The sequence below is a fragment of the Rhamphochromis longiceps genome, linkage group LG6 (genome assembly GCF_057381845.1).
Source record: "Rhamphochromis longiceps isolate RC_006_pf linkage group LG6, R_longiceps_female_GT1.1, whole genome shotgun sequence".
Lineage (NCBI taxonomy): Eukaryota > Metazoa > Chordata > Actinopteri > Cichliformes > Cichlidae > Rhamphochromis > Rhamphochromis longiceps.
The window spans coordinates 22,215,959-22,237,925 of NC_140562.1; the positions used below are offsets into that span (position 1 = coordinate 22,215,959).

The 21,967-nt window shown below is 45.5% G+C and overlaps 1 protein-coding gene across 4 annotated transcripts in view; it reads left to right on the forward strand.

Moving 5' to 3' along the window:
- lef1 (lymphoid enhancer-binding factor 1) overlaps positions 1-21,967 on the forward strand; it is a 41,531-nt gene that overhangs the window by 15,911 nt on the left and 3,653 nt on the right. Inside the window, exons 4-10 of one of the 4 annotated variants that reach the window (XM_085409738.1) lie at positions 8,314-8,446; positions 11,310-11,400; positions 12,631-12,750; positions 13,529-13,691; positions 14,532-14,639; positions 16,465-16,507; positions 17,099-17,140. In XM_085409738.1, coding sequence (XP_085265864.1) covers positions 8,314-8,446; positions 11,310-11,400; positions 12,631-12,750; positions 13,529-13,691; positions 14,532-14,639; positions 16,465-16,507; positions 17,099-17,133 — 693 coding nt within the window. In that variant the 3' untranslated portion in view covers positions 17,134-17,140. Of the gene's footprint in view, positions 1-8,313; positions 8,447-11,309; positions 11,401-12,630; positions 12,751-13,528; positions 13,692-14,531; positions 14,669-16,458; positions 16,508-17,098; positions 17,141-21,967 lie in introns of those variants that run through there. The other 3 variants (XM_085409739.1, XM_085409737.1, XM_085409740.1) reach the window with 3 other exon arrangements.

Sequence of the window (21,967 nt, forward strand, 5' to 3'; positions counted from 1 at the left end):
ACAGCAGCGCCTCTACGCCCGGCCACCGCCTGACTTCGCCCATCTCTCTTTGGCTAGTTCGCAAGGCTAATGTTAACCTCCTCCTGTCTGCAATGTGAAATCCTGCATCGCCGCTCCTTCCTGTGCTCTTCTCTGCTAGCTGGGGCTTAGCGAGAAGAGCACTGTCTCTCGCGCCCGTCTCCACAAGTAGATACACACAAAGACCCCCACCAGACTCTATTTTCCCCCCTCAACGCTGAGCTCCCAAATCCAAACTGACAGCCATTCATGCCCAGAATACCTGGGCGAAAGCTGAGGGGGGGAAACACTATCTAGGTGTAGCAGGCAAATCCGCTCTTGTTCAACGGATCTATGAAGCCTCCTGCATAAGGCAACTCATCAGCACTTTTCCTCCCATTCTGCACCTCGTTTTCTCTCCTCCCTTTCTCGCCTACTGTCGTATTGTACGGAGGCTAAGGTTTTAGCCCACTAGCCGCACAGAGTTAGCTTGTGCTGCGATTTTATTTGTGTACATGTCTTGGGGCCTTCGAGTGTTGTTGTTGAATGTGGATGTTGGCACCAACGCATTGCCTGGCATGAATGTAGCTACTCAGCAGACCAGAGCCTGTTTCTAATGATAAATCATGCAGTGTGTTAATGCAGCAGTGGGGTTTCTATAAATAGTTGCAGAGGGAGGGATGCTGATTGATTCAGAGGGGTGTGGGGGGAGGACTCCAAACATTTTTGTTGTATTCAAACACAGGGCTCCAAGATCTTCGTTCACCATGTGTGGTTTTTAAGTGCACAGCTGATCAGGTAGATGCATCATCAACACTTTTTTTTTCTCCACATTCATTACACAAATCCATTGCTATACTAGCTGATTGGATTTTAAGGTAGCGCATCTCTAGAGTTTCGAAGCAAGTGATGGTTTTAGAAAAGCTGCCATGTTCTTTGTGAGGGGATAGATGCCTAGTGTGTGCTCGAGTGTGTGTGCGGGCTGTCTTTTTGTGTATGTGTTTGCAAGTGCGCTTGCAGGCCTGCTGACAGTGGCACTTCAGCAGAATGTTTGCCCTTTCCTTAGTCCTTTGATGTGACCAGGTCCCGCTGTGATAATGAGCCCTGTGCCCCGCCGCAAGGTGAACATCCTGCAGTTCGCCCAGGGCTCTGCCAGAGCAGCAGCCCAACCCCCCACCACCACCACACCGCACCACCACCACACACACAGAGGCACAGAAGAATGGAGAAGCCGATCTCTGCTCAGCTTCCACACAGTGCATCATATGAACACACTGAAAGCTTTGGCTTGACACAGGAGCATCTTATGTAAAAATTCAAATGACTACTTAAATTATCTATAGGATGAGTGTGGTGACTTATATATAGTTTTTCCTCTGTATCAGTAAATGTGTTCAAAAATCTACAGCCTGCTACTACTATCTAGAGATGCATTGATTCCAATTTCTCAGCAAATACATATTTATTTTTTAAGTGACGCCTTGCGTACCAGCTTTCTCTCTAAGAACTATAATTAACAGCATAGCCAAACAAAAATCTACTTTTCTTCTTTATAGTCAAATAAATGATTAAACTTTACTCAAAGCTGCAGTAAATTGCAGGATCTTTTCTCATTTAAACAACTAAAAATAAGGTGCTATGTTGCAGGAAGGAATTACAGATAAAGAAAATGTGTTGCTGTATGCTCACCTTTACCTATCATATTTTACCTTAAATAAAAGCAGGTGCAAGAGATTTGTATAACAAAAGAAATGTTACTGAAATTGTTTTCCAGGATCACCAAATAAGTCTGAACAGGATATCAACCCTTTGAGTTGATATTCTGTGCGAGTTTAGTGTTTAGGTTTGTTGTTACATTTGTTTTCGTTTCTTTTTTTTTCTTTTTCTTTTTTTTTTTTTACTTTTTACTGTCTGCAGTTTTTTTTCTCCTTTATTTGCTTTGATCTGTTGCTCATACCGAGGCTCTGAGCTCTGGATAGCTTTAGCTTTAGCCGCTTTCCCTCTGTTAGCTTCTTGAAAATGTCAATCTTAAATGAGTGAGGGTGAGTTAAATGTTTAAGTTTGCTGTTACATACGTTTTCACGGTCCTTTTCACTCACACTGAAAAACTCTCAAATGACCATATCCACTCGCTTACGACATGTGACTGCGCATGGCACGTGCCTGTGAGTGAGCTGTGCCGATACCACTGTGTGTGTGTTCTGCATACATGGTGAGAGCCAGTTCGTAATCAGACATATATCACATTGGCTGATTGTGGTCCCTGGACAGTCGATGCCTGCTGCTAACAATGGTCTATATAAGCTGTTCCTCTGCGCTTCATTTTTCCATTGTTGTCCAATATTTGTTAAAAACACATACCAGTTGGTAATCAAGCGAATATGGACGTTATACTTTATCGAGTACACCCAATGCTATCTTGTTGCATTAAATGGGTTCCAAGAGGTAGAGGTGTAACTGAGGCCTTCATAGTTCAAATTTGTTCCCAGTGGGAATTCGGGCTGATAGTCTTAAACAGAGTTGCCATCTTTACCTCTCATCTCAAGCATGACATGTCTCAGTGTGCTTTTTTTATTCTTCTTTCACCACAGCAATCTGACCAGATCAGATCTACACACACCTGATGTATCGCTTTAAATATGACAGAAGTCACAGTAGTGGGTAGTGGCTTTGTGCCTTTGTGAGCTTCTTTAAATAAAAGATTGCTCTACACAGCATAAATAAGAGAACGCTTTCGTCATTTGCCTGCCATTGTTGTAGCAATACAGCTCTGACCTCATCGACTACAAGCTGCGTGATGTACTTACCCAAGGCTTGATACCTATTCTGGAATATCTTGCATCGCAGTCACGTCTGAATGAACCTGTGAAGAACATGATTGATGTTACATATGTCATGTCTGAAAAGGTTTTAGCACATTGCTTGTTGTTGTTCAGAGAAAAAATGCAATACAAAGAGTCTCATTCTTTATTTATCTGTTAAAACCCTATAAAACAAAACCCTGATTTTGCTTCAGTTACAGGAAGGAATTTGGACTACAGGTACCGTAACACTTATTTAGTAAAACATAGTTTCACAACATGGAATAGATTACATGGCCCTATTCAAACCCTCTTCACCTCCTGTGTGCACCTTTTTAGAGCCAGAGCTCTTTAAAAACAGATTCCCTGTCGTCACATCACTTCCCTCCTTCTACCTTTTGTGGCTTAACGTGTAAGGAGGAAAATGGCACCTGGATCGTTTCTAATGTTCTGTTCCTTTTCCACTCTGTTTTGGTTTTTTTTGTTTTTGTTTTTTAAATGGCACCGCGACATATAGAAATTAAGAGTTGAACACTTTAAAAAGCGGATAAAGTCTTTTCATGTAAGGCAGGCACATTTCACACAAATTATCATCTTTGCTCGTTGAGAATGTCAGCGCGAGAGCCAGCCGCGATTGGTTTGCTCGGAGCGCACGCTCTTCATGCCAGCTGAGGGATGATGGGTAATCCATCTCGTCCTATTCTGACGCGGTGAGGAAAGAGACACTTGGCTGTTAACAGCTCTTTTGTGTTCACGTGCAGCGTTTGTGTATTTAAGTTATTAAATGTGTGGTTAACACAACCTTCATGTAGCTTGAAATATTTTAACACACGTCGTTGGTGCATGTGTGCGCACGGGCGCGCGTGTGTGTGTGTGTGTGTGTGTGTGTAGGTGGGGTTACTTAAAGTGTTTGACATCAGCTATAGCTGTCATGTCTGTGGGTGCAGTGTCGGTATTTAGAGGGCAGCATGACAAGTTTCCTTGCCTGATAATTTACGCTGAAGCTTGGCCACTAAAGCCATGAAATTGAACATATGGAGCGTGGCTATTTTTGCACTAAACTCCACTCAGCTGCAAGTTTGGGTTGCTCTTTATATACCTCCTCTTTATTTTTAGTAACTGGCTACTGCCTTCAGTCTCACTGCATGTCTTCAACTACAGGAACCCTCAATAGCGCTAAGAGAGAATACCTGAATTTTTTGATTGGAATAATGAGGAGAGGGCAAGGAGACATTTGGGAGGGCATCGCAGATGTATACTTCTCTCTGGGGTATGCTTTTCTTATTATTCGTAGCCTCCTCTGCTGCTGTCCCTGTGGTTAGCTTCGCTTGTTCGTCTCATTACCCTCGGCACGTGGCGCTCCTTCACTTGCCGCCGGCCCGGCTTTCTTCTCCATTAATTGGGTTTCGTTACATTAAGCCCCTTGGCCAAGGGGCCATCCTGCCAATAAAACATCCCATTTTTAGCGCTCCTCTCAAAGCTGGTGGGGTTCAACCTGCTCTGCGAATGGTAATTGGTTATTTACTTAAGCTTCCTCAGGTTGGTCTCTGCTGATTTTTTTTTTTCTTTCCTTTTTTTGGTACAAGGGGGAGGTACAGTGCCTTTTCATTCCCATGCTGTAAAGCTACTACAGGAGAATGTTTGCTCACTTTTGTTGGGTAAAGGTTGCACAGCTTGCGCACAAACACACCTGAGAGTGAACACCTGGTTATGAGGGCGACTCTGTAGGATTTCAGTAGTGGACACACCCTCGCTTCATACTCCCAACTACTGACATTTACAGAGCCTTTGTGTCTGTAATCTCGTCTTCTTCTTTGAGCCCATTATCAATGGAAACAGTAGCTAAAAATGTACTTAAACAGTCAAAGGAGGGTGTGGAGGACCTGTGATTCACTTATGCTGAGAATCATATGTTCTTCTTTTAAAAACTTTTTAAGTGAAGATTTTCCTGCAAATCTTTGTTGATGGGTCTTATAATTACAGGCCAGTCCATGTTGCATTTTCTCTCTTTGTTTCATTCACATCCTCGGCCCTCACCTGTAAACCCTTTCCCTCCAGAGTGCAGAAAATCCTGCGAGGTGAGGTTGGGTTTTGTGGTGAGGAGGGCTTCTCAGCAAATAGACTTAGCAGCATGAGAATCCATAGCCGCCGTTTGAGCTGACATCTCCCCAGCTGTTTGTGAAACACCTCACACGGTTTCTACACACTTGATTGTAGCTGCAGGCGCAGAGAGTCCTCATTGCATATAAATTACAGAAGTGGGAAGTGATTATTATAAAATTCCCGCTTTCCCTTTTTTCCACTCCACTCTGCAGAAGTGGTATAATTGAGTGGAGTACAAAAGCTGTGCTGTGAGGGGAGAGAGATGCTTTAAAAAGGCAATATTGCAGGGATGGCTGTTCCGTACACCACGTAGACACATGTATAAATGTGCAAATTCTTGTTTTACCGACCGTGACACGATGTTGGTGGAATATGACAGAATACAAGATCACAGACGTCGGCGTGTCGTCAGAAAAATCAAGGCAGGAGGGTTGGGGACAAAAAAAACAACCCCAACAAAAACAAAACAAAAGTGAAACGTCCCATTTTTTCTTCCCCACCCCCAATTTCAGATGGCTCCCCTTGCTGAAACACACTGGAGTGTCTCCTCCATGGAGGGCTTCCTGCCAGCTCCAGTTCCGCACAATGAATTTCTCTTAAAACCACATCTGAAGGGTTTTTTTTTTTTTTTTTAAAGGGCCGGCCAAGCCTGGATATGAAATTCCAAATGGAACGTTTTTCTTTTCAATCCTCGCCGCCTCTCTTCTTTCACTCTGCCTGAAAAATATGAATAGAAAGATCTTAAGCCTATTATTTCTCCTGTACAATAAAAGGGACCTCCAATATGGATGCCCCCATTGCAACAGTGTCGCTACTGCTGCAGCCAGTAGGGCTGGGTATGTAGGGTATGAGAAGGAATCAGATTAGGACATGGCATGACCCTCATGGCTGTTGTCAGGAGTTGGGTGTCTCCAGCTCCTTTTTTCAGTAAATTGTTACTGGTGTCAGTTTTTAATGTTGTTTTTTCTTTTTTCTTTTTTAATTTATGGTGGTAAAATGTTGCCCCAGCAATACCTCTTTGCATGTAATCAAATAAAAAACTATCTAAACCAGGATTTGGCTTGACCCTGATACGGTTTGCACAATCAAATTTTATGTATATCTAGAGTATAATGAAGCTGTTGGAAGCCTGACGGACAATTTATTTCCTTTCCTTTTCTAAAGTAAACTACAGTTAGGCCATGCAATTTGCGTAAGTGTGCACCCTAAACGGGCATAAATTTGCTATTGGTCACAAAGGCCTGCAGATTTTTCCCTGGTGGATCTTTTTTTTCTTCCCCACAATGGAAGCAGTTTATTAAGAAGTTGAGAAAAATGGGATTTGACAGCTGTAACTGGGAAGAGCACAAAAGAGGGCTTCTCCACTGTGGCAGTAAAACTCAAGCTTTCTTAGGTGCTAAGAAGTTAGTCGCCCTGCTTTAAAATATTGTTTTAAATGTTTGTTTGTTTTTATTGTAGTTCTATGTGTACACACAAACATGAGAACTTTTTTTTTGTTTCCAGCTGGCTTTTCTTTCAATATTGGGGAGCATAGCAGGTTTTAACGATAGCATTCCAGGTTCTTATCTCATTCCCACACCGTAACAAATGGGAGTGGAGAGGCGTAAAATAATATGTGTGAGAATGCTGTCATTTAGCCCCTGGTGGAGGCATGTCTCAGCCACTGTAGGCCTAGTTAGTCCCCTCTTTTTAGGCTTAGCAGCCTTGCTAATAAGCCTAACCTTCTTAAAGATGAGGCTGGACACTAACCTTTGGCTCTTTGTTGACCAGGGAATGCAACACACCTGGGCTGGTGTGAGAAAATTACACCTCTACATCCTTGGCTTAGTTTTCAGGCAGGGCTTCTCTTGTGTGAGAACAAACTTTACCACATGTGCAGTGCAACCTGTGCTTTATGGTGCCGTAACACCCCGTCTCCAAACCGGGAACTGAATTGGCCTGAGGAGATGAGATTCCCGGCATGATTTGGGACCCTGATGAGAATGATGGTTCATGCAGCTGGACACGTGCACACACATACCACACGTACTGCTCTTTGAGGACATTCCCAGAAGGTGGTGAGATGGGGGGAGGACGGAGGGGTTCTTAAGTTGAAGCTGGTGCCAGTCTGCGAGAGGTTCAGAAAAACTCAGACATTCCAGCCACCCCTGTGTCCGAGGAGTTTTTCTGTGTGTGCGTAAGTGGGTGAGGCGGGGCACCAGTCACCACTTAGCACTGCTGGAATTTCACCTTGGCACACATGTCATAGACAACAAAGCGAGGGCTAATAAAGAACAGTCCATTTATTATTATCATCCTGTCATAATTTGATTCTTATCCTAAATTTAGATGGGTATCTTTAACAACGCTGCTAATCATGTGACTGTTTCTGGGAATAAAATCGATTAGAGTTTCCTAAAAACTCGGGAGAGCTCATTGGCAGCCGCCCGATGTAAGTGGCGTCTCACCCATCGGTGCACCGCCGTCTCTCCCGATTAGCCATATATCCTGTGGAGGTGATATTTTGACTTCAGCTCAGCTCTGGGCTCAGACTGTAAATAGTAGATTTAGCATGGCTAAGCATTACCATGTGTTCAGTGCAGCTGAAGCATGTAAGCACTGTTGGCTGGGGGTTGGGGGGTTTTCGGGCCTGGTTCGATCTATTTTAGTTTTCCAGAGGAAGCTCTCTCTCTTTCTCTCGCTCTCCGTCTCTCTGAGTCAGCCTGGGATGAGGGGTCTGTGGCCAGGCCACTGTTGACGTGATTACCCCTGCATTAAGTACCGCTGCAGACATCTGTCTCACTCACGCTCTCTCCCCATAGCCAGAACTCCCACCCCACCCACCTTTCTCCTCCTCCTCCATCCCTCATCTCTTCTTCCCCCGGCTCTTGGTCTGTAATGAACTCCCCTTATTCACCAGCTAATGACTGCCTTTGATCTCCCGCCTAAGACCTCTGCTCTGACTCTACCCTGCAAGTCTCTCTTTTCTCTCCCTTCCCTTTGCTCTATCGCTTGCCCGCTTCTATTCGCTCCACCTCTGTTTGCATCTTTCTCCCCTTTTCTGTCTCAGACATGCTCGCGCACCTCTTTTGACTTGTTTCTTCTTCTTTTTTTTTTCCTCCTTCGGGGGATGTGGGGATTTTCAAACCTGCTGACCTAGGCTAAACAAAGTTTTGAACTGCTGTGCCCAGCCTAGTAAAGAGAGAAGAAATTCAAGAAATGTTTTTTAAAAATATATATGTATAGTAACTTCTTGACCATACAATGAAAGTCAAGAAGGCATTGTGCTGCTGCAGAGCAAGACCACCTGTACTCTATGAATCATGTGTGAGGGATCAGGGCCCCTTTTTCAGATGGAATAACACAAAAGGCATCAGCTTTTCACAGAATTTAAAAAATAAAAAAGTAAATCTTCTTGCATTTTTCTCCACAGTCCAACAAAGTCCCCGTGGTGCAGCCGTCTCATGCAGTCCACCCGCTCACCCCCCTGATCACGTACAGTGACGAACACTTCGCTCCAGTGTCCCATTCTGGCCATCACCCCCAGGATGCCAACAACAAACAAGGTAAGACACTAAAGAAATGCCACAGCAGTATTTGCTGTTCTTATCCCACATTTGAAATCCTTTTATCACACTGTGTGGAACTAAAAGGGGTCGTTTCTTTATATATATCTATGTAAAAGGGAACACAAAAAACGGGGTTTGCTGTGGCACTGAACACTTTGTTGTCAGCAAGTTTTTACTGACTGAAAGAGTGAAAACTGTAGAAGGATACAATAAAGAAAGTCGTCACAGACACATTATAGGTCACCAGTACTTCTTAATGCAATAAAATGTGACATTGAAATGGATTTTTGCACCGTATTCGCTTACATGGCAGCTTGATATGGAGGCATCGATGAACCCTGACTGCATTTAGGTTTTTTTTGCATAAATGTCTGGATAGACGGGAATCAGGAGAGAGAGGGGGGAAAAAGTGTCGCAGTACAGTCATCCTTCCTATCATCTCAAAGTGTGAGCTCATTTGAAGCAGCCTGTGGGATGGCACGCTGAGCTCTGCTGCCCTCTCCCTCTGCACTCTTCGCCTCTCAGTTATAACATCAAGCTGCAGCTCTGACAGCTGCGGAGGAGCTCCTGAGCCGTTTGGGAGCGAGCTCCTCAGCCCTGCACAGCTGGAGACTTTGGCAGCTTCTCGCTAATGCAAGGAAGAAAGGAAACAAAAAAAGACGTGGCCCATCCGCAGTTTTGTCCCACACCTTGTCTCTTTTCTCTGCTTTCTTCTCCTGCAGCTGGCAGTTGGAAAAAAAAAGAGGAGGAGGGATCAGACAAGATGTGGGCGATGATGATGATGACGATGATGATGTTGAGGCTCGGAGGTTCTGAGGGACCAGCTATAAATAACAATGTGGAAATGAGCACAGGAGTACACAGAGTAGCAGAGATGAAGGGAGCGGGGACATTTAACGAAACAGTGCTCCACATATGTCAGAAAAATCACACGTCTGACATGTTTTGTCGAGGCAGGAGAGGATAAACAGGTAGCAGAAGGAAATAACGAAGGCACGGAAGATTTAACAGTTGTGTTGTCACGTTGTACAGTCTGAGGAAAAACGCTTCACACCCGTTTCACTGTTCACGTTGGGTCTCTGACAATCAAGAGCTGAAAGGAGCCCTGGAGGTCCTTCTTCTCCTTCTTTTTTTTTTTTCGTGCTATTTGATCTTTTTGCACCCGCAGCCCAACAGAAATCCATGTCCAAGCGATCTGGTTGCAGAATTAGCAGCAAATGATTTCCCTAGGCATATTCATGTGTGTGGATATCAGAAGAGCTAAGCCAAAATGCTTAAAACGAAATCTCTCTTATTCTCTTTTTTTCTTCCTCTCTCTCTCTGTCTCTTCCTCTCTCTCTCACACATATCGACCATTTGCCGCTCTGCACTCCTTAGTGGGCTCAGACTTTGATCTGCTCGTTAATTATGAAAAACAATCATGGATTTTCTCATTATGAGCCCTAATATGCACAAGGCCTGCAATGAGGGATGGAAGGTCGAGCGGAGGGGAGGGTAGTGGGAGGTTTGTCTGGGGTGGGGTGGGGGGGTAAAGACATATAGCATGAATTTGATTAGTGAATACTTTTTTTAATCCTCTTTTTTTGTTTGTTTTTTTTTGTTTTTTATGGTGACAGTCACATCGGTGTCACATGTTCAGAGTGGAAACGGGAGCGTGAAGCTTTGTCGGGATGTCAACGGGAACTGAAAAGGGGGGAGTGAGTAATTAGGCACCTTAGGGGTGTGAGTGACAAGGTTAACACGCCGGGGCGCTCTCTTCTTCCCCTGCTGCTTCAGCCATCGCCTGCTTCTCTTCTGCACTCAGGAGAGCCCTAAAGGAGTGTTAGGTGGTGGATTAGTAGGCAGGGGAGTAGCGCTATCCGTGCTATGAATCCAGCGTTGCTACACTGGCTTTGGAGATATAAGCCTCCCACTCGGCCAGCCTCTCTGAGGAGGGAGGCCCCCTTCAGACCCCAGCCTGGAGAGAGAGAGAAGGAGGAAGAGAAAAGATAGAGGCAGGGAGAAAAGGCTGGCTCCAGCAGGGATTAGAAAATGGTGTTAATCTGGAGGCATTTGCCCTCTTTTCTTTGTGTGTGTGTGTCTGCGTGAGCACACATGTAGGCACATTCCAGTTGCCTGTGTATAAACAGTATTTGCTGATATCTTCCGACTTTTATTGTTACTTGCACAACTGTGAAATAAGAAGGGGGGAAAAATGTGTGTTAAGACAAAAAACCATGAGACCTTACAGATGTTAAATGTTCGTCGCCCCGCAGCCCATTTCTCACTAAGTCTTCTCACAGAAAGATACCCCTTGACCTTGAAGCCCAACAAGAGCAGGCGAGCTGGAGATAGAGGAGCTTAGTCCTGGAGATCCACAGACAGCTAGTCTGTGTCAATCCTGTGTCTACAGGGAGAGCCACAGCCTCTGTCATAAAGATGAAGCCTCAATTATCCAGCTTAAAGATGCTGAAACACACTGGAAGGAGTCGAGCTTAAGCGGGGAAAATATTATCCGCCCCTTTCACGGGTTGATAATGTGAGGTCAAGAAGCCATGCTGATGCCCCGGTGTGTGCCCTGTTCCGAAACTGGCAGTTCATGACTTTAACCAGAATGTATGACTGAGGAATATGCAAACCCGATGATAATCCCAACTTTACACACACACACACACACACACACACACACACACACACACACACACACACACACACACACACACACTTCTTGAATAATCGCTAAAATATGTCTGTAAGGGATTTTTTTTTTTTTTTTTTTTTTTTTTTTGCTAACCTGCTGCTTGCGCTGTTTCCTCCTTATCTGCATTCTGCCTATCTAATAGTTGTGTGTTGCTTTTTTTTTCTTCTTTTCTTTGACCAGGAATGCCCAGGCATCACCCCGGACCAGACATGCCCAACTTCTACTCCTTGTCTCCTGGAGGAGTGGGGCAGCTCACATCACAGCTGGGATGGTGAGTCACAGGCAGATTAAAGCAAAAGCCTGCACGACTGATTCATGCAAAAAGGGACCAGAAACTATGCAGCGTTTTTACATCTTATGGACAGTGACACTGTACCGGCTTTGTGTACTGAATAGAGAAGTACTGGCCTGGAACAGCAGCTTCCTCTGGGAGGTCCGCCTCCGGTGGTTTGTGCTGTGCTGCTGTGGCCACAGCCACACCACTCGACTGTGTGCCCAGCACATGTCAAATACATCACCGCATTCGTGCCCCTGCATAGCCATATGGCTGCTTAACCATTATCAAAGCTTTCTGGAAGCGCTTCTCTCTCTTTCTTTCTTTCTGAGACTTACTTCAAGTGCTTTTCTTTAGTCCTGTTCCACTGCATCCTTGTTACTTCCTGTGCTTTTTTTCCCTATCCCCCAAACATATCTCTCTCACTTTCCTCACTATCTCTTACTCTGCTGGCTTTAGGGCAAACACTGAGTGAAGACAGATGTAACGTCCACGAGCAGGACACTTGATCACACATGACCAGAAGTCTCCACCACCTTTCCTCCTCATGCCCTTGTAAATCTGACTAACTCACTTTTGATTTAAGGAGTTAGGCTAAGGACAGGCGGCTGTTTTATTTAAAAACAAATCCCTGTTTTTCTACACCCACTGATTTTTGGTTTCCTAGGCAGAGTCTATACCTAGCAACAAGGCTGTTAGACTGAGGGAGTGGTGCATTTGCACTTTAGAACCATGTTGTTTGACACTTCACTTTAATTTTTTTATTCATTCATTAAAGAGAAGCTATAACCATGTTGTTAAAATCTAACAATATTATAAACTATTGATAGAAAAGTTAAAAAGTGAGATCTAACCACAAATTCTGAAATGTGACAAGCGTAAAAACACGGTGAAAGAGACGCTTGTTCTTGAGGCGTAACCAATCATTGGCTATATGGTAAATGGTAAATGGCCTGTATTTATATAGCGCTTTACTAGTCCCTAAGGACCCCAAAGCGCTTTACATATCCAGTCATCCACCCATTCACGCACACATTCACACACTATAGTCATGCAATTGTCACACACGCCATATGCAGTCATGCGTATGGCGTGTGTGACAATTTCTAAAGTCATATAAAACAGTTCCCAGTCTTTTTTTCTCACTTTAATGCCATTTGGAAGATATTTTCCACTCCTCTGATCCTCTTCTTAGTCTTTAATAATCAAAATGTCCTGTTATTGCAGGTTCCCGCACCACATGGTGCCAGGTCCCCCAGGTCCTCACGCCACAGGAATCCCTCACCCGGCCATTGTCAACCCACAGGTCAAACAGGAGCCGCCTCATGACGGTGACATCATGCACATGTGAGTCCTGCAAACACAAAAAATATTACCTTAAAGCTTGTGCTGTCACTCCTCTATCAGCATTTTTTGACACAACAAACTTCCAGGTATTTGTGTTCTCCTCCACTCGCTACAGGAGGGCAATGCTCAGCAAACCCTCTCCCAATGCCTTGTTCTCTTTCTCTTGATGTGAGCAGATAAATGGCGAGGGCCCACGCTCTGCTGATAACAGGCCTATGCTTCATTTGGCCTCTGGGATCACAACACTCTTAGCTGACAACAGATACAGGTCCTAGATTAGTGCTAAGAATTCACATCCCCAGCGTGTGCAGTGGGAAGTGCTGTAAGAGCCCTGAAGTGGTTATCACTGATATTTCCATTATTCATGGACATCCTCCTACCAAGACTGTACTGGTATCAAAAAGGTTGTTAGAAAGTAAGTCGAGCAGTGTTTTCTTTTAGCGCGAGAGCATTTGGTTTTAAGTATTCACCAGTGTGCTGCGGACAAGAAAGTTTGGTTGCCATTACTGGTGAAGTAATCTCTCTGCATGAAGGGCTGCAACTATACAACTGCACATGATTAAAGAGGCCGGGGCCCATGGCGTGGCAGCCCCTCTCACGCTGCCTCGCCATTGGTTGAGTGCAGCCAGACCCTGGCTGCTTTTGTCGCCACGGCGGCAACATAATTTCCTTCTCCCGTTGCTTTGGACTTGAATTTATTTTGCTTATTTTCTAACTTTTTTAGTGTTTTCTCTTTCTCACCTCCTCCACTTTGTTGTCGTATTCCGTTTCTCTACAGGAAGCCGCAGCACGAACAGAGAAAGGAGCAGGAGCCCAAAAGACCGCACATCAAAAAGCCGCTAAACGCCTTCATGCTCTACATGAAAGAGATGCGTGCGAACGTGGTTGCCGAGTGCACGCTGAAGGAGAGCGCCGCCATCAATCAGATCCTGGGACGAAGGGTGGGTCGCGCAGTATACCTATACGCCGATCTCTAGCTTTCTTTCTTTTTTTCCCCCGAGTTTATCTTTGCTGAATCGCGGTGAGATCATAGTTTATGTCATGTTCTCTGAGGAGGCTGCTCGATTAGCTGAAAAAGTGCAATGATTTCTCCCCTTTATTAGCAGTCTTTATAAACTGGTTGTGATTATTGCCCTGATGATACTCAAGCCAATTACTTCCACTTTCCCCCTAAAGCCCCACACCCACCTCTCTCTGTCTTTCAACAGCACAGACATGGGCTGCCTGTCTAACTGACATTTAATCAGATTGGCTTTAATAAAATATGCCTGTATAATGGCACGGTTGGAAATGACAAAATTTGTTCCTTTTGAGGATTGGGAAAAGAATGGAACCACAGAGCCATGTTAAAAGCCTTAACGAATAGGCCTGGCGGTTGAGGCAGCCAGCCACAGCAAAGCCTAGTTTGTGGCCTGCGTAGGGTAATTGCTTGCTGACATAGTTTGAATAAAAAGCACTGTTTTCATAAGAAATCAAAGTCTCCCCCCCCCCTTCTTGTCTCCACCCCCCTCTCCCCTACTTTTTTCTCTCTTTCTCTCACTCTTGCACATGTTAATCTCTTCATCATGTCCCCCCCCCCCCCCCCCCTTCTTCTTTGTGTCTTTCATCCCCCCCGCTTTTTTTTCCTTTTATACACATGTGGAAGTTGAAAAGTTTTTTCCCCCTTCTATACCAAAACACCAGCGCACGCCTGTACGCAGAGAACATGCAAGTGCATGCCAGTAATTGACTGTATGCTATTTTTTTTTTCCTCCCCCTTAATCTCCTTTGTACTGAAACAGTGGCATGCTTTATCTCGAGAAGAGCAAGCTAAGTATTACGAGTTAGCCCGCAAGGAACGGCAGCTCCACATGCAGCTCTACCCAGGCTGGTCCGCTCGAGACAACTATGTGAGTATCAACAGAACAGACTGACAGAGGTGCGTGTGCGTGCATGTGCGAATGTGTTTGTGTTGATTCATGTTTCTTTATGTCAGCGTTGCATGACTTGCTCTTAAAATGCCACACAGGAATGACACACACACACACCAACACACTAATTTGCACCAGTCCTCCTCCATGCTAATGGGGTCCATTTGTAGACCCTTTGTTTCAGCCTAATGTGTAATTCATAACACTGTGATTCACTGTTATAGTGCCATCCACACTAAAATGGATTGCAGTACCACGGACACTATTATTGCCATTGTGAGTGAAAATTGCCTGGTAATGGTTACGGCGCTCTTTGATGTTCCATATCGGCTTCGGATGTAGAAAGCAACTGTTAGACTGAGTCGAGGAGGCTGGATTATACATGTGGCGTTCAGCAGTAGCAACCTCTGCTCCCCCAGCTGCCCGTTTTTTTGTTTGTTTTGTTTTTTTGTTTGTGAATCTGGGCGGTTCAGCTGGATTTTTAGGATGAAGCCTGTGTTTATTGTTACAGCATTTATGTGTACTTACGTGCTGCTGGATGAGAGTCTAAATGTGTTATTGAGTGACGTGTGACGTGTATGAATCTTTGTGAGTGTGTGTGTTTGGGAGAGAGAGAGAGCACCAGCCTTTATTTAAAAGTGTGGCTCCAGCACTCACATTCACTCCACCACCAAAGTGCTTTGTGGTGTTTATCTGCCTCCCCTCGGACACCGACAGCATCCCTCCTCCTTCTGCCTCCACGGCTCCACTGCCAAAATGCCTCGCTGAGGTGGGGTGTGTGTGTGTGGGGCGGGGGATTGTTCATAGCTCTGCTCCCAGTGAAGCACAGCAGAGTTAAAGATGCGCATCATCACTGCATTGGTGACATTTGGGCCGGATCCTGTTGAATTTCCTGTTTTCTCAGTAGTTTCGATGTTTAGAAGGGGGTTAGAGGAATGGCTTTCTATGTGGCACACGACGAAGGTAACGATAATGGGTAGTGCAAAGTAGATGGTGTATCCTTCTGGAATTAGTTATTCTGTGACCGCTCCCACAATCACAGTATTACAGACAGAGCATCGTGCCTGGAAACACCCAAAATAGGCAACACACTGGCGTGGAAAAATCGCGTATCATTCATAGTTTTGCCGTGCACCCCCTCCTATCTCTCCCCACCCTTTCTCTCACCCACACTCACTCAGCTTCTCTTCTTCCCTGTCTGCCGCGGCAGTAGAAGGCAGATTAGCTCATGAATAAGTGGATTAGCAGACTTTGCAGCAGGAAACCAAAGTGCTGCTCATATTTGACTAAAACGACTCTACACTGCTATCTATACCTATAGTCTCCCCCCTGGGGATTTAGCATAAGCTAAAAAATCCTTACGCACTCCCACCACCTCACTGGAAAAACGAGTGCTACTCTTCACAGCCTAATTGCAGTGAGCGTTTTTAATTGCACTTCATGTTAATGTTTGTCATTTAAAAAATACAAGGGGGGGGGGGGGACTTCAAAGCTAGACACAGAGCTGTCAAAACAGCAGAACTTTCACTCGGCCGGGAATGGCCACACTTCAACAGGCCTGAAGACTATGGAAAAGCGGTCGAGAGGAGGTAGAGCACACTTGATACGAGATCCGGCTCTCCATCGGCCTGTCCCTCAGTGTCGCAGTTTGTGGTGGAGTCCAGAGTCTGGGTTGATGCTGGTTGGATGCCCAGCAGGGGATGAGTGAACATGGCAGTCAGCAGCAGGATATCAAGAGTGGTCTAGTGAGCGTGAGTGCTGGAGCCACACTTTATGCGTTCCTCTGTATATTTTTTAGGGAAAGAAGAAGAAGCGGAAGAGGGAAAAGATGCAGGAATCGGCCACAGGTAAGAGACGCTTCCAACTCCTGCCTCCTCGCTCATTTGGGAAACGCCGTTGTTTGTTGGTTTCATTGTGCAGTTGGGAATCACTTCCACCATCTTTCTGTGGGGTCGTGTTTTACAGCAAATTGTCGCATTTGCAGTAATGTTCGCCCTGTGAAACAAACCACTAACCTCTCATTGACTGACAGCTAGTAGAATCAGACTAACCAAACTAACCCACTCACTATGCTCAGTCTAGCCTCAAACTTGACTTGTGTACACCCCTTCATTTATATGTCTCTATCCCTGTCTTCTCATATTACACCTACTTTGGGATTAGTCTGTCCATTCTATACGACTGCTTACGGATTTCTGGGCTTTGCATTATTTGTTTGCCTGCTGCTCTACAGTGTGTCTTTCTGCTGACCTTGTTTAGCTGCGCTTCTGAGCCTCTTCCTTAGCACTGCAACTGTAATCCACTGAGAATTACTTCTTAAGTAAAATGTCAGTACTTCCTTTTGGTCTGTACAATTGTATAGGCCAGATGGACGGTTATGATCTTTTGCCGTCCGGATACCCTTTTTTTTTTTTTTTTAAAGATGCAATTTTCTGCAGGTACAGGCCAGAGAATGAAAACGGCGTACATCTGAGAATATGGTAAGACAACCCCCCCACCTCTATGCCCTCCCTGTCTGGTCCAGTTTGATATATGTCAAGCTTTTTCTTTATCCTTCATTTTGTTCTTTTAAAAAAAACTGCTAAACACTGACTTTGAGAGAGTATGTGCTCACAGACTAATCCTAAAAAGGTCCACCCTAACCTTGCCATAGTCATTGTGTCAGCTGTGTTAAGGCCTGAAGAGGGATTGTGGTTTGTGTGTGCGTGTGTGTGGTTTGCTCAATGGCCTCAACACAATATACATTAAATTTTCTGCATGCAAGCGTATGCATGTACTGGTCAGTTCAGTGTCTTTGTGAGCTGGTTGGATGAGAACTCGTATGCTATTCGGGGGTAAAAGTGTCCAAATAAACTAAAAATATTGCTTAATAAATCATGCAGCTCATGAACTCAGTGTTTTCTAAACATGGCATAAATAATACATCTGAAACTTTTTTTTTTTTTTGCTCTGGTGGAGGCTAGGATATCAGCTCAGCCCCATATGGGCTACATGTGTTGTCTTTCTCTGCGTCTTTGTGAAGCAGGGCAGGATCCAGCAGCTTGTCTGGCAGGAACTTAATGAGATGCTATACCTTTAATAAGATTTCATGGTATCTGGGCTTTCAGGGTGTCTATAATGCTCTCATAACAAAGGCACAATGTAGTCTCTCGCTCCCTTGCTTTTTCAACACGTTATCAATATGTAGAGAGATATCGATCCACACCAAATGTCAAGAAAGGCCTCACTGAATTGTCACCTGTCCTTTTTTCTTCTTTTTTTCTTTTTCTTAAGAGGAGGATTACTAGTCCCAGTATGTGGTAAAGGCAACTCTATTCCCCCCTCTCGATCTTCCTGACTCTCCTTGAGTCGCTTCTCTCCCTCCCTGAGAGTCTGGTAGCATCCTGTTATTCCGCTTCCTTTTGGCAGCAGAAAAAGCCGGGCAGATGTGACAAATCTGGTCTTACGTCAAAATCACCCCTAACCACACAAAGGTTTTCCACTTGATCGATTCCTGACCCAGTGGCTCTGCGAACCCAAAATTGGGCTTTTCTTTTCTTTCTCTGTCTCTTTCCTTTTTTGGTGACCACAGCCAGTTTTCAAGGAACAGAGAGCGCAAGCGCTAAAAAGCACTTTATCTCTGATCCAATAATTAGCAGTGCCTAGCCGCAGCGGGATGGACACCCTTGCTGATTCTCAGTGACAGCCTTAAACTAATATGCATAATACCAAGGATACTGCCACAACTCCCCAAGCCCTCAATTTATGCAGATCCCAAAGAGCTGGATTGAGGTTAGCTTGCTGTAGACGCCAAAAAGCATCTTTAAATGAACTCGTTTGTCTATTCCTTTTCATCTGTCCGCGCCTCTAACCCATCTGTCTCTCCCCCGTTATGCAGAATCTGCAAAGAAATCTGATAACGAGTTAATTTTGGGGACTCTGTTGTGAACACCTCTATTGTACGGAGGTTCAACATTTGGACGGTTGTGATGAAGAATATTCTGGTGACGTGCTGCACTGACTTTATGCATTTTCATATTAAATGGCCTTTTTTAAAGGCCTGGCAAGCCAGGAGTTGAGCCTCAGAGCAGCATTTTATGGCGTGATGTCGGTTCCCTTTGTTATCTTTAGCATGTCAAACAGTGGGTCCACCACACAGCTGGCTCTCACCACAGTACAGCGGCTCTTAGAGAAGTCATTAGTCTGACATTGTGAAATTAGAGTTTCTGCCTGTCTCTCTCGCCGCTCCTTCCCTCACACCCCTTTCTTTACACTAAGTGGAAATTACTCTTTTTGCACTTTTTTTAAACTCCCCTTCGCTGTTTCTGCACCTCTTTATTTTGGTTCTGTCCATCTTGCTTCCTCTCGTGCTGTTAGCCTTTTGTCTGACTAAGCCCTCTGATTCACAGCCTTTGAGATAGTTATCTGGCTGAGACCCCTACATGCCCCCAAGGCTTTCTCCCGTTTCAGCCACTGCACATTTTTTTCACATGGGGGAGACACTCCTAACAAAGGTGGCTTTTTAATCTGGCTAACAAGGGCCCCCAGAGTTGCCGTGAAGCTGCATACAAGTTCACAGTTTTTGTTTGTTTGGGAGTTGCCACAAACTAGGCACGAGGTGGTATATTTTTATTTTGTAAATCAGGTGGTCCTGGATATGCATTATGAACATCTGCAGAGTGTATCAAAGGTCATTTGGAACCACACGCCCTGCTCCAGAAGCATAAAAGAAAGTGTTGTTCAAGCAGAAGCTTTGGTGGCCACTCTCGCTCATCTCCTCTTGTCTGTCTCGGTCGTGCCCCAGCTCTGCTCCCTCTGATGTCTGCAGCCAGAAGTCAGCTGTCAAAAGACTTTGATGAGCGAGGAGGGAGCGAGCGCGTTAGGGGAGAGCGAGGGCTAGAAAAGGCCCAGAAGAAAATCCCCCAGCAGACCCCATTCTCCAGAGTTCGGAGTTTACCCAATCTCAGTCAACCGCCACTCATCCTTCAGTCTCCGTTCCTCATTTTCTGCCCCCCCTCCCCTCTGTCTTTATTTGTTGCCTCTCATCTTCTCCCTCTCTCAGACCCTCATCACTCTCAACACATTGCACAAAATCTGAGCAGCCAGCCACACACTCAGGCTGCAATTAGGCAAGATTCAGCGTCTGCCTCCATTTCCAGAGTCATTTCAATTTGGCAGCGAGCCTCTAGGCTACTGCGGCACAGCCCAGTGCCTCCACACCCAGCCTTATTAGTGACCTGGGATAATTGGGGAAGGAATCCGGATTGCGAAACTGACTGTGGGTCTCGCTCTGAGCAGCACGCGGGAGATCAGAGGATGTTTTTAAAACTGTACCAAAAAAAAAAAAAAAAAAATGGTGGGGGGATAGTTATGGGTAGGAGGTGGAGGAGAGATTTTAAATCAGAGTGACGCCCCAGCTAATGTTACTTTAGGTAGGAAATGGAATCGGAAATGTCCCCCCCCCCCCTCCACAAAGCATACACTGTGAAGTAAAACTACTCTCTCAGCACTTAGCATGTGAAGCCTCAGTTGAGTGTGTGGTTTTCGCTCAGAAGTAAAAAATCTTTCACACTGACATAGTTGTCTTATCCTGGCTTGGCAGCCTTATTTCACACCTTTTTCTTCTCTCTTGGGGGGGTCGGGTGGGGTGGGATAGGGGACGGAGTAGAAGGCTCCACATGGGAATAAATGAAGCTGTAGTTCTCCTGTTGTTTAGACTGGGGCCTGGAATTTGTTTTGATTGAGTCACGGGCCTATTGTGTCGTGGTTTGGCCAGCTGCGGTAACAGCATGAGGGTCCAGTCTCATGGCTTTTTTGTGATGACTTCTCTACTTCCTCTCTTCCTCTCCTCCACCCCCCTCCATCATCCCCCCTCCGGGGGCTCCTCGAGGCATTGCAGCCTCTCGGAAGAGGCAAAAAATATGTGACCTCCATAAAACCCTCCCCTTGTGAGATGCTTATCTGTGAGTTATCAGAATGAAAGCGCCCCAGGTAACACGGCGCAGGCAGGCAAAGGACGGAGCGTCAAAAGGAAGTCGTGTTTATTATTAAAGGAGGCTAAACGACTATCCCAGCTCTTCTTCCACTCGTTTTCGCTGCCTCGTTTCGCCCTACTCCACCTCTTCCTGCTCCACTCCTCTGTCCTGATGCTGAATATAAGTGGCGGTGGAGGCCCTTTGAAGCGAGACCACAGCAGAGGGAACAGTCATTGTGCAGGCCCTTTGAATGTGCCGCACCACCACCCTCCTCCCTGACATCCCCCGGTTTGCAGTGGCTCAGACTGAGCTGTGCGGGGGCACACGGCCAGACTTCACCCCCAGCAATGCCTCCTCAGATGTGGGCAACACCTCACCACTCCTCCCCACACCCTCCTGTGCTCCCCCCTAGTCTCACCCACACATGCCTGAGGTTTGGGCTTTTGGGTGACTCCCCCTCTTCCTATTCCCCCATTTGACCACAGCCAGACCCCACCCTTCCTCACGCTCCAATATTTTATACAGGCACGTTTTTCGCTTCTCATATTTTTTTTTAAACTGTTCGTTTCTGATAATGCTTGTGGAACCAATACAAACCAATGTTTTCACCCCCCCCCCCTTTTTTTTTAATGAATATTTCCTTTCATTGCCATCTCTTCCAGGTGTTTCTTCTAATGGGCCGTCTATTACTGTTTTTCCCCTTTCTTCCAACATTTTTTTTTTGCTGTTAAGAGCATCACTGTAACACTTTTTATAGAGCTGTGGCTTCTTTGAAAAGCTGCCACCAAAGCTGGTTGTGCGATACAAGGCCAAGGTCATAGCCGAGACACTCCAGCACACCAGGCTCAAGTCTGGGCCTGAGAAACAAAGCAGCTTAGGTAATCTGCCTGCACTGCTGGCTTGTTTACAGCCTAAAATCATCCAACTGTACTTGTTTCTTGCCCTGTCAGAGAGCAATACAAGGAAAGTCTAAAAAGGTGATTCCTGCTCAGTAGCATCAGTGGACACATCTCCCAACCACAGGGTCTTTCCTCTCATGGTAGAGTCTGCACTCTCCACTTGACTTATTTTTAGAGTAATTTAGCAATTCAGCAATGTTTTCCTCCTTAATAGTACTGAAAAGAAACCCCAGCGCTTTTGTGCTGGGATTGAGGGGAGCTGAAGGGAATAGGGGTGGGTGGGGTGACGGGATGGAGGTCAGGGGGCTATAAGGCGTGTGGGTCCCAGCTGCGGGTGCTTTGATTCGGCCTGAGAGGTGAAAGCGGCGATTGAGGCGCGAGGCCGTGCCAGTTATCTTAACCTCCCACACTTCAAAAGCCGGGCAAGGGCTCGTCCCACTCCTTCCTCCCTCCC